The sequence below is a fragment of the Palaemon carinicauda genome, chromosome 8 (assembly GCF_036898095.1).
Source record: "Palaemon carinicauda isolate YSFRI2023 chromosome 8, ASM3689809v2, whole genome shotgun sequence".
NCBI lineage: Eukaryota > Metazoa > Arthropoda > Malacostraca > Decapoda > Palaemonidae > Palaemon > Palaemon carinicauda.
Genome location: NC_090732.1, coordinates 80,443,406 through 80,457,205, shown reverse-complemented (window position 1 = coordinate 80,457,205; position 13,800 = coordinate 80,443,406). Strand labels below are relative to the sequence as shown.

Genomic DNA, 13,800 nt, shown 5'->3' with positions numbered 1-13,800 from the left:
AATTAAGATCGTATGTAGAGGTATCACTGTACATGACACTACTGAAACTCTAAACTGAATCCTTGATAGTATTAGAGAATGGATGACATTTAAACAACTAAGATTAAATGAGAACAAACCTGAATTCATGGTGGTGGGCAAAAGAAACAGCGTGAGAAACTTAGGTGATATTCAAATGAACATAAATAATGACTCGGTGCCGATATCTAGTAAAGTTCGAGATCTAGGTGTATTTCTTGACTGTAACCTGTCTCTAAATGCCCAAATAAATAATGCAATAACAACTGCCGGTTATCACCTAAGAAATATTGCGTTTATAAAAAAGTACCTGGACGAAAATTCTGTAAAGAAACTTGTGATAAACTGTGTTATTACCAGGATTGACTACTGCAACTCTATCTACTATAATTTACCAAAAGTGCAACTTAGGAAATTACAAAACGTAATAAACAGAGGAGCAAGACTGATAAAAGGTGTCCCACCTAGAGAAAGGATCACCCCTATACTAATCGACTTACACTGGCTGCCGATTAAAGCGAGAATTGAATTTAAAATATGTACAATAACCCACCAAGTTATCAGAACCGGGCATCCAAAATACTTAAAAAGAATTGCTACACATTGCACAGTCAACCAATCGTGTCGACACGAGAATAGTTACAGATGGCTTCAAACTGTTGGAACTTAGATATATGTCTACTTTAGGCTTCAGAGCCTTTAAATATGCGGCCCCGAGACTATATAATAAGCTCCCACAAAACATTCGAATGACTGAAGACATTAAAGTTTTCAAGAGAAAACTGAAGACTTTCTTATTTCATGAGTCTTTTCACAGTGACGATTTAACAGTAAATGAACAATATATGATATGAAATGTTAAATACTCTGAACGAACAAGGTAAAACGACAGTGGAGGTCCTGTAAAGAGTGGGGTTCCCCTGCTGTATGGGACCAGAAAATCAGCCATCAAAGTAAAGTAAGTAAGTAAAACAGAATAAAGCTACTCTCCTGTTTCAAGGACAAATTTAGTAAAAAGGAGTGGTCAATTCCAAAAAGCTGGCCATCAAAGCTTGATTCACACATCTTATGTATTCACGATGCTATATATTTAAGGGTTATCTGGGAAAATCTCCTTGATACTAAAATAGATGACTCCCAGAACAGAATCTGTACAGATAAGAATTTCTAAAAATAAATTGCTTAACACTTCTCCAAACATAGCAAACTCTTTACCAGACCAAGAAACTCTACCCAAATCCATCAAAGTCTTCCTCTATTATCTATCACAGGACTGAATAAGGAGATATGCTATGATGAAAGAGAGAGATATAATTTTCCCTATTTGAAAATGACAATCTAGGATGTTTAAAACGGGAGCTTAACATTAAAGAAGACTGAGTAGGAGACTTGTTAGCAATCTTTTCTCCAATACTATCATATTTAATCTTCAAAATTTCTCAATCTCAGAATGAAAACCTGTTTAAGCTGATGTATTTAAGAGGATACTATAGCAAGAGCCAAATGCATTTGAGTTTTAGACATTACCCTATGCTAACTTCAAAAATCTTGTTCAGTAACGAAAGGTAAGGCAGATCCATTTCTTGCTCCTCCATATCCACTGAAGAGTTTGTAAGGCAGTTTGAAAAAATGACATTGAAGTAGGAACATCTCAAATCTACTTATACAATGAGGTTGGGTCAAAACCAAGGTTTTAATCTTGATGCAAGATCCAAGAGTTTCAAACATTGGTACACTCAACCAAAATAAATGAGCAAGCTACATAAATGCCAAAGGTAGGTATTTTGTTGGCGTGGTCACCGAAAATTGAGGAGCGAAACTAGCTCCAGCGCTGTTGACTTCTAGGTAAACAGTGTCGGTGCGTGGGCCAAAATGCTGGTACTTGATGAATGACTATTAGGAATCAGACAAGGGGAATTTGTGAAACCACCAAAGTAGTTGGTAATAACACCAGCACTGCAGTTGCCTGCATCACAACTAAAAGTAGGATTGAACTGATGGAGCAGATATTAAACAATGTGACATCAGCCATAAAATATTTGCCACTGGGCACAAACTGACATCAGAAATAATGTTGTAAGTATTATAAATTCCTGCCTAAAACATCATAGGTATAAAACAATACATAAGGCCATCAACTTTGCCGAATAACTAGGCATTACTGCCAAGAAGGCGATATCTACACATAGAAGTAGGAGATGTATATGGTATGTAGGCTTCACCTCCAACTAGACAGTGTGAGGAAATGTATACAATGTGAAAGCTTCACCCACAATAGGCTTTAGACTCCACCAGTGCACTAATGGGCAAGAAAACATTTGGTATTGTATATTATAAAGAGGATACTACAAGTGATGCCATATTCAAGTAATGAAGTGACACTTGCTTCTCTTATGACACAAAGAAGGATGAGAAAACAAAAAAACTTCAGATGGGATAAGTTCCCTTTTCCTTATGGCAACGTTAGTATAGTCAACAGAATAAGCTCTATTATGGGAATCGGTCCTTAAGTCATCTCTATAAGAGCTGGTCATTTCAACATTTACAAGATCTGGTTGAATCATGGATTCATCTTGCAAATGTGCAGATGGTTTTAAAAGATCAGAGTTTTATCTCACATCTAACAAAAAATACTGGACATTTCAGATTACACAACACTGAATTCAGATTTCCTTTCTGATACAAATCTATTTTAAAGTCATCTCTTTAAAAAAACTCACCCCCTTTCCCAATTACTTCTCTGCTTATCTCTAACATAGGAAAACTGACAAGAGATCCCAAAGTAAGCAATACACATCAATCTTGGTACAAACTACACATCCTTATACCACCTACATATGCTTAGTACCCGAATCCTTCCTTTTCTTATTCTGAAGTTTAAAAAATTATAACATCCTATCGTCAAAAAGGAGAATACATTCATCACACCTACTCTGTACAGTGCACTACCCTTACACATCACACAAAGAATGAGGGTCTAAAGTTGCTGATGAAGGCATATTTAACTTGCAATTACTGAAATAACAAGCTACAGTATAGTAACTTCCAAAGACATAACCAAGAAACACTAATTTTAGTGATTAGGGCTTGAAAATATCATACAAGGTAAAGCAACCATAGACATGCATTGTCATTGGCCTTCAACAAGATTCTGGAGACTGGTGTTACAGGAGACCAAAAGTGTTCGCCATGCAGATATATTATTGTGGTGAATGGGCAGAATGGTTGTGGTTTCTTTTATCTCTTCAGGAAAATGAGAGGAATATTTAAAGAATATTCTTTACAAATAAAAAGTTAATAATGACAATCATTCGGTCCTTTTTTAGTTAACTACTAAAAAAACATCATTGCATAACATCCACCATCAGAATGAAGTTCCTAAATGAAAGAAACTTCATTTTAAAACTGCCACTACTAAAGTTGAAGCTACACATCTTAACATTCATACTCCTACCTTATCATACAGTTCAAGCTTCTGATGCATCTTCTGGAGCTGCTCCTGAAGTTCAAGATTCTTAGTTCTCAGTTCCTTAGCTTCAACTTCCAGCTTCACCATTTCTTCTTTGTCTTGAGTCATACGTACTAGAAAAGTACTTCGTTCGCTGAGGTCACTCTTAGAAGATTAAATACAGAATGGTAAAACATGAGTATTCAAATTATGCATTTTTTGTTATGCAGCATACCTATATACTGTACTGACATAAATTACAAAAAAAGATTTTGAATTTCTAAGTAAATTACCAAATTTTAGTCATTAATAACTGTATGGTGCACTAAAATTGGGAATGTTATAAATATTAAAGAAGATAAAGGGTAAGATATACTTTTAATTATGAAATTTATCAATTTAATAATTATCTGGGGTTCGTCGTGTTTTCCTTTACACAGCTCTATCATTACAATTAAAAATAATTCCCACCTTCCATCACTTCAATTACTCCTTCCCCTCCCCCGTATGTATTGGTTGGGCAACTATACATGACATTCTATTGTTGGCAATATTGACTTGAGTACGCTTCATATTTGAGTCACACACACCCAAAATCCTCTTGAAATCACTTAACAGTGGTTAAGTGGGGGAGAATTAAGTAAGATTTGAAATACTGAAACAGACCTTATTAAAATTCTGTTTATTTCCATTAATCTTACTTGTGGTTCACCTGGGTTAATCCAACACTTTTATGGAGTTTGGTAGGTGAGGGAAAAAGCCTAAAGAAACTATTCGAAAGCCAACTAGATTCACACACCAATGTCAAAGAGCTCGCTTTTCAATCTAATCCGTCTTCCACGGATGAACAATATAAATTCAAAATGATTCATCAAAAAGTAAAAGGAACTTCTATTCTTTTTCAGTACAGCACAATTCCACGGTGAAAACTATACAACTGCAACTTAATGATCTCACTGTGAGAAAAAAACTGCAACTGTTAAGCAGGAAAAATTAAAATTTTTTATCTCTTTTGAGTTACACCATCACAGAAAATATTTGGTTTTTCATTTCTCAAAGAGGTATAGAGTCAAAAACAAAAATCCCTTTTATTTACTTTAGAGATGTAGCATCAAGAAAAATACAAATTTTTATTTCTTTTATAGAGTTATAGCATTTAAAACAAATTCCTTTTTTCATCTCCCATAGAGGTATGGCATCTGTTAAGGGGTGTATCATTTGTTAAGAGGTATAGCAATAAGAAAACATTTGCTTTATCGCATCCCTTACAGGCACAGCAGTGAAACATTTAATATACAGTAGGTAATTGTCCTGTCTTACAAAATGAGAGCACTCTGGATCGTAATCAAGATGGAACCGTGCCGAAGCAAATTATAGCGAGGTTTATAATTGATTTGAGGTGAAGCTAAAAGAAATACAGTATGGTAAATTTTAACACTCCTTATAAGGAAAAGCCACTAGACTTTGTCATTGACATCATGTCTCTCTTGCACCATTAAAATTGTAAGGATGTAAGAGGTGGGGACTTGCCTGCCATGGAAGAAATATTCAGGACCTACTACCTTGGGCTCCAGGTCCTACACTGCCATTCGGCAAAGAAGAGGCTAAGTAAAGAATTTTATCTTTTATAAATGTCAAAAGCTTACACTTCATAGATATAAGCAATATAACCAAAATAATTTTGTTAATAACTTTGTCATCTTTTGGTAATATCTCCATTCCCTGAACTTTAGCTATGTCGTTAGGCCTACCTATCTTCATGTTTACATTATCTTTAGTCATTTAGGTAACAATAAATCTATCAAACCTACCATCTAGCTTGCTTTCAATGGAGAAGACATACCAGACGTAAGTACACTCTTCAAATCTCTCAATAAACCAAGTTCGAACTCCCAAACCTCTATACCACAGACCATATTTACATGAGGGGATATTGTAGCATGAGCAGGGGAGACAAGGGTATGAGACATGTGAGAACTAAAACCAAGATCTAAACACTATACATTCTTTTTCTATTCTTAGCTCTCTGTTCAACTAAATGTAAATATTAAGACCCTCCATCACTCTCTGAACACAGAATTAACATGCAGGGTAAAAGAGACTCTTTAGCTATGGTATGCAGCTCTTCTAGGAGGACACTCCAAAATCAAACCATTGTTCTCTGGTCTTGGATAGTGCCATAGCCTCTGTTCCATGATCTTTCACTGTCTTGAGTTCTTTTGCTTGAGGGTACGCTCGGACACGACTGTTCTATCTTATTTCTCTTAATCTTTTTTAAAAGTTTTTATAGTTTATATATGAAAAGATTTATTTCAATGTTGTTACTGTTCTTGAAATATATAAATTTTTTCAATTGTTGAGTTCTTCTCTTGTAGTTTCCTTATTTCGTTTCCTCACTTGGCTATTTTCCCTGCTGGAGCCCTAGGGCTTATAGCATCCTGCTTTTTCCAACTAGGGTTGTAGCTTAGCAAGTAATAATAATAATAATAATAAATAATGCTTCCTACTCAGTATACATCCACTTTCTCTAACAAACGTCTGTTAATTGCATATTTCTGACAAAAAAATAAGCTCCAGAATTTTAGGAAACAAAAGATACCTGAACATTCCTGTTAAAGAAGGAATTAGGTACAATCCAAAAATTGAATAAGAAATTAGAGACACGATGCATCTTGACAAGGTGTTCCACTTAAAAGGAAGTGGGTACTCAAAATGGAAGATAGGTATAGTAAAACCTGATCACCTCGCTATCTCTACTTATACCCTGGAAAGGGGTTGTGGTAGAAAGTAGAAGAAATTTATTATATTTCTTTTTATTTATTGTTGAATCTCATCCTACTTTGATGGATTAGCTAATAAGAAAAGTAAAGTAAGTTAAATAGAATTGTCTAGAACTATACCTCTAGTGCAGATTCCAAATGAGCAATTTGTAACTTCAGCGAGTCTACTTCAGTTGTTTTCCCACGCTGGTCACTTTCTAGTCTCATTTTTGTTAATTGCCCATTTTCTTTTTGTAGCTGTTCATTTTCTTTCTGAAAAAAAAAATTATGATATCATTCTCATAAATTATTTTCTCATATGAGCATATATTTGGAACAAGTGGCATCAAGAGTCCAATTACTAGTGCCATATATATATATATATATATATATATATATATACATATATATAGCCTATATATATATATATATATATATATATATATATATATATATATATATATATATATGGGCTATATATATATATATATATATATATATATATATATATATATATATATATATATATATATATATATATATATATATATATATATAGATAGATAGATAGATATGACTATATGTCTGTGTATATGTGTCTGTATATATATATATATATATATATATATATATATATATATATATATATATATATGTATATATATATATATATATATATATATATATATATATATATACATATGTATATATAAAACCTATTCTAAGTCTGTGTTTACCAACCTCACAAAATCGTGAAAGGTTAAAGCAGTTTTAATACAAGCAACAATAATGAAGGTGGATGAGCCACTAAGAGGTAAAATGCTTGCCTTTGGTTATTCTATTAAAAGAATTCTCATCGACTCTTTACCTTTTTTGACATAAGATCAAAAGAAGTCAGAAGTCAGCGCACACTAGTAATAGGGATTAATTTGATATGTTTTATTACCTTATGTAAAAACTTATCATAAGATAAAAGTTCATGATCCCTTTTCTCTCAAATATAGCATGTTATAACTAAAAAATATACAAACACCTAAGAAGATAAACAATTAACATTTGTTCACCATAAATACCATTTCATTACCAACTAAGAAATTAGGGAAATAAACTAGCAAAATTGCACTTATAACATTTCAAAAATTGTTTTAAAATAAAATTCATTACGTCTGTATTTACCTGATGTTTATAGCGCTTCTCTCTCAATGCTTGGTTTAATACCAACATTTACCCTAAAAAAAAAAAAGGAAAAAAAAACTAGTTTCTTTCCTTTTAAGATAGTAGGTTGGCCAGGGCACCAGCCACCCGTTGAGATACTACCACTAGAGAGTTATGGCATCTTTTGACTGGCCAGACAGTACTACATTGGATCCTTCTCTCTGGTAACGGTTCATTTTCCCTTTGCCTAAACATACACTGAATAGTCTGGCATAGTCCTCTGTCCTCATACACCTGACAAAACTGAGATTACTAAACAATTCTCCTTCATCCAAGGGGTTAACTACCGCACTGTAATTGTTCAGTGGCCACTTTCCCCTTTTTAAGGGTAGAAGAGACTCTTTAGCTATGGTAAGCAGCTCTTCTAGGAGAAGGGCACTCCAAAATCAAACCATTATTCTCTAGTCTTGGGTAGTGCCATAGCCTCTGTACCATGGTCTTCCACTGTCTTGGGTTAGAGTTCTCTTCCTCTTGTTTTGTTAAAGTTTATAGTTTATAAAATAGATATTTATTTCAATGTTGTTATACTTCTTTAAATATTTTTTTCCTTGTTTCCTTTCTTCACTGGGCTATTTTCCCTGTTGGAGCCCCTGGGCTTATAGCATCCTTCTTTTCCAACTAGGGTTGTAGCTTAGCAAGTAATAATAATAAAAATAATAATAATGGGTTTAGACCTCTAGTAAAGTATTGAGACAATCTGGTTAATGGCAATAATCTCAGCATAGATATGCCATAGATCCTGCGTCTTTTTTAGTTTTGAAGTCGAAACTAAACAGCTGTCTGACTCTCTTATCATGGTTAGTCAGTGAGGAGTAAGAGGCATGTACTACGTGAAAATCAGGTGAGTATAAAAATAATACAGTATGTTAGAACAGGGTGGTCAAACTTCATTGATATCTGGAGCCACTTCAGCTGTAAACTGTTACATGAAGGGGCAATAAAAGGGATTTTGACGGAGGAAAAATCTATTTTTGGGTGAGATAGTTCAGCTGTAAACTGTTACATGGAGGGCCAATAAAAATTATACATATATATATATATATATATATATATATATATATTAACATATATATACACATACATATATACACTACTCTATATGTTATAGAATATATATATATATATATATATATATATATTCGGGCTCAGGCCATGTCGTGCTGATGGAAGGGTTCCTAAAGGTAGCCTTCTAAGGGATATTTGCTACAGTGATACTCCCATTGATTTAAAATCAAAGGTCTCCAGGATTACAACTCCTGGCACGAGTATCCAGTAAAGGATATCTTATAATATCAGGGGACGTATTTTAGATACGACACATGGCAATCTTCACCCCGAATAGATTTAACACTTCGATGTTAGGGGGAAGAGTGGAAAAAAGGAAGGGGTGCCATTTTAAGTACCCAGAGGATCCCCTTCCCTACTACTACTGCGACGCCATTCCTATTCTTGTAGCCTTGCTAAGAGTGTGTGTGCTCTCCGTTAGCCCAGTGTTTTTCTCAAGTTTTGGAATTTTCTCATCATACAATCATCAGCATCTTCGTCATCTGGAAAGTTGAGTATTCATTCTTTCCTAGGTGTAATTTTGGTCTCCCTTTTCACATTTATGTTCATTAAATTAAGTGTGTTTTAGTGAGCATTGCCGATGCCGGAGGCAGCCATTTAATGACTGCTGTCGCCCCTCATATTATTTTATAATATTTAGATAGCAGGGGGACCCTTTCCCAGATTTTTGCAAATATATTAGCTATTTCGGCAATTTATATAAGATATGATATTGCATGCATGAATTTTAACTATTTAAGTTATTATGTGACTTTACTTAACGTATTCGTGCCGGAGCCCCGGTGGTACTCGATCACCTTAGCCGGGGCTCCTTCCGGAGCAGAATTATCTCTGCTCATATATACGTTTGTAAAGTATTTTCCCCTGTTTAGCCTCTGTCTTTATCGTTTCTTTTCGATTCTGATAAGTTTATATATTCTCTCGAATCTATGGAATATTCAAGATAAGTTACGATAATTATCCTCTCTCTCAGAGAAGAGGCTACACCCTTATTCCCTCCCTGAGTGGTGCCGCCGGCATAGGGGGCCGTCTCTGTCTATCCTCATTGCTGTCGAGTAGAACGATGTTCTTCCTGCCTCTGGTTTTGAAACAGACAGTGACATACTCAGGTTGCCCTCGTCTTTCCGACAGCAGCATCGTCAGCACAGGAAGTCATACTTCCCAGCTCTTTGTTTTGAGGAAGGCGACATAGCCTGCCATCACCTCTTACAACAATGAACTATAAGACCCTTGCCCCCTCCCCCTCTATCATCTTGTGACAGCGTGTCATCACAAGATTCTTTCGCTGGTATTCTGACAATCACCCCGGCTTGCCGGGACAGTTGCGTTACTAGCAGATGTTCTGCTTTAATTGGGCCTATATGTCAATCGTAGGCCATCTGCCGTCGCTGAAGTATGAGCCTCCGTCAGGTGTTGGGAAGGCTAGCGTGATATTCTAATCGCCGCGGTCACTCTGGGACGTCACGCTAAGCACACGCAGTCTTTCTTGTGCGGGCAGAATAGTTCTGGTTGTCGTCCTTCGTTCAAGGGATAAAATAATTCCCATATTTTCTCGGCTGCTAAACGGTCCTGAATATACGCTGTCCTTCAGGTAATGTATGTGCAGCTACGACACGTTGTTCGCCTCGAGTCCGGCAAGTTAAGGTAGGTCCTTAGACCTAGTATACTGAGTGACTTTCTTAGAAGAAGAGGCCGGCTCACCTCTCACTGTCGCTTATATATCGTCGCCCTGGGCGTGTCAAGCTGTCCTTAATCATGTGACAATTCCTTGGTTTTCGCGCCTCCTTTCGCCTTGGTCCCCATGAGTCACTTTCAGAAGTGAACAAGAAGCCGGGATGTTATGAAAAATATCACATGACTCGGCGCTTTTCTCCCAAAACAACCTGCCTAACTTCCCGTTCACTCTCGTCTCTCTCTACAATTCTTTCTATATCTTTACAATTAATACTAACTGCATTTGTCTCTCTATTTCTTATTAATTAATAAAACTCATGAATACGTGCATCAATAACATACATAAATCTTCTGCATATGAAATTTATTCAAATAAATCATTTGTCTGACACTTCCCTATAAGGGAAACCTAATATTAATACGGACGGAGGTCTCAGCAATAGTCTGGTAAGAGAATTCACTTGGATATGTCTTCTCTTATTTCCTTTCAAGCTTAATATCCTAAGCTACCATATACAATAGTGATTACTATTGTTATATATTGCATGCTTTATATCTCACTGAGATACAAGACATTATACTCATGGAAAGTTTTTCCTTCTTACAGGATGATCCTGGTGAGAAATGTGGAGCGATGTTCTGCAACCACAAGGGGAGGGACTTCTGTGGCCACACGATGTGTAGGTCTCATGCCCACTGCTGCATCATCACAGGAGTCCTGAAATATTGGGACCCGAAAGGCCGAAACATCTGCTCGACCCTGCTAGCTAACGGCTTTGGCAAAGCCCCCTTAGTTACCCTAGAGACTAGGGACATGGCAATGGATATCCTTCGCAAATGGGTAAGGGGGTTCCAGAAGAACTCCCCGAGACCATACTTACCCAACGACTCCCTGAGGCGTATATTGTTCCCCAAGGCTCTTCCTAACGTGGTGGTGTCCCAGGAACAGCTCCGGTCTCCCTTCATCCAACTGAAGGTTGGCTCGGACACCAATAGGACCATACAGGACATGGAAATCCAACAAGAGAGGATGTCAGAAGTGACCTCCGACACGGAACAAGACCTGCTGCACGGTATCCCTGAAGAGGACGAGGATCTTCCCCTCATGGAGGAAGAGGAATCCCTCTCGACGGGAGCAAAAGACCCTCAGTTTGCTGTGGCTGCATACCAGCCCCTACCATCAACGTCCTCTGCACCGACTCCACAACCTGTGGCTCAGGCCAATGCGAGTGAAGAGATACTGTCATATCTCAAACTCATGATGGAATCGTTCCAACAGGAGCAGAATGCCATGCAGGAGTCATTCAGGCAGCAGCAAAGAAACATGCAGGAGAAGACTGACCATCTCAGAACCACCAGGGGCACAATAAGAAGCCTCTTAGAGTGTCCGATCTCCCTCATTGCTCCGAATCCAATCCCTGGAGGTATGCGGAGCACATGCCCATGATGGATGGGAAACTATTCGTTTCTGAGAAGCAGGGAGCCAGGCCCATTGAAGACCTCGAGTTCTAACCTAACTTCCCTGCTAATCCCGAGTGCTATGTGAGACTGCGGGATGAAAGTGCAACCCGAGAAGAAATGGTCCCTAAGGAAGTCATCGTGTTTGAACACGATAAGGTGCAGGCCATCCTTCTGAAGACCCTGAAGGGAGCCATATATTTTAACTCTAAAGTTTCAGCACCAAGCAAGAATCACGCTACCTTTCTTGCCCCTTCCTCAATCTCATTTCCCTTTACAAAGAAAGCTTTCAACTCAGTCATCAAGGCTGCCGACGAGGGAAAACCCTACCCGACTTTGGAAGAATGCAAGCCATTGTCCCTCGCACTGCCTATCAGTGAAGGAAAGTGGAAGGATGTCCACCTAACCTCCTCCGTCTCCAAACTAGACCCGGAGATCGCAGAACAGCAGTTCAACAAGAACCTTCCTAAGTTGCCAACTTCTGAAGAAGGACCAGGAGTCGAAGGAGAGACTTGCAGCCTCCCTCTCTCATCAGAACTGCTTGGAACTAAGTGCGAGCAAGCATAATGCCCTGGAAATCTTCCTTCCTTAGCCAAGTTTCACATGGGTACCCTTGTGAAGGACTTTTACACTTTCCTCAGGGCGAGGAGAGCTTGAGAGAGTTCATCCTGGCTGCAGCAACCATCTGGCATGAACCAAGGAAGCTGATTACCTCAAACATCTGGGGTAAAGACCTCTTCCCACAGGATCTGGTCCAAGAGGTCAATGCGAGGACAGCAACGGAGAACAGGAACCTTCTGCAAAAATGGGGTATGTCCTTGAAGAGGAAATCTTCTACGGAAGGAGGCTCCCAACCCAAGAACAAAAGGGCAAGGAGACCGCGAAGACCTGTGCAAGTCCCAGCCATGACCACGACCACAATGCCTCAGACCACCTTCCAGATGGTTCTTCAACAGCTGGTAACTCAGTCACCTGTGTTTAATTCTACCTTTGAGAGGCAGTCAATTTCCTTTCGTTCCAGCCAGAAAGGAAGAGGTTCTAGGAGTAGTTCTCTAAGAGGTAACTTCTCTCGGGGCCGAGGAGGACGTGGTCACAGAGGCAAATCTGCAGGACCCTCCCAGCAATGACGGGTTTCAGGTAGGGGGCAGACTTCATCATTTTCGGGATTGCTGGACCCTCCATCCCTGGGCCCACAGCCTAATTACGAATGGACTCCGGTGGAAATGGAGCAAAACTCCACCCCGTTTTCCAGAATTCTTCCAACACTCTACCCTCTTGTTAGAAGAATATATCTCAGAACTCTTAACCAAGGTGATAAGGAAAACAAAGTCCATCAAGTTCCTAGGAAGGCTGTTTTGTGTTCCCAAGAAAGACTCAGACAAACTCAGAGTCATTCTAGACTTGTCTTCACTCAGCAAGTTCAAGAACAACAAGTTCCGGGTGCTTACTTTGCAACACATAAGGACCCTACTGCCAAAAGGGGCATTCACAGTCTCAATAGACCTGGCAGATGCTTACTGGCAACTCCCGATGAGTCGCCTCTTCTCCTTCTACCTAGGATTCAGACTACAGAAGAAGAAGTTTGTCTTCAGTGCAATGCCCTTTGGACTGAACACAGCCCCAAGGATATTCACCAAACTAGCAGACACAGTTGTTCAACAGCTACGCACCGAAGGTGTTCAAGTGGTAGCTTACTTAGACGATTGGTTGATATGGGCAGCATTCAAGATTACTTGTCTGCAGGAAACTCAAAAAGTGATCAAGTTTCTGGAACACTTAGGCTTCAAGATCAACCGCAAGAAGTCTCGTCTCACTCCAGCTCAACAGTTCCAGTGGTTGGGAATCCAATGGAACTTAAAAGTCACACCACCTCTCCATTCCATCCAAGAAGAGGAGAGAGATAGCGGGGTCTGTCAGGAGACTAATCCGTTACAAGAGGATTTCAAGACGCCAACAGGAAAGAGTCTTGGGGTCTCTACAGTTCGCAGCAGTGACAGACCCAGTGCTAAAGGTACGTTTAAAAGATACATCAGGAGTCTGGAGGAAATACACATCGAACGCTCGAAGGGATCAACTAAGGTTGACTCCAGCCTTGTTGCGCACACAGTGGTCAACAGCCAAGAGTCTAGCGCGGATAGTTCCCCTGCAACCACCACAACCAAC

General features: G+C 38.5%; 1 protein-coding gene across 1 annotated transcript in view; it reads right to left on the bottom strand.

Moving 5' to 3' along the window:
• Positions 1 to 13,800, bottom strand: part of LOC137645772 (protein fantom-like) — a 723,952-nt gene that overhangs the window by 303,399 nt on the left and 406,753 nt on the right. The window contains 2 exon segments of the mRNA XM_068378685.1: positions 3,473 to 3,631; positions 6,367 to 6,498. Of these exon segments, the coding sequence (XP_068234786.1) occupies positions 3,473 to 3,631; positions 6,367 to 6,498 (291 nt within the window).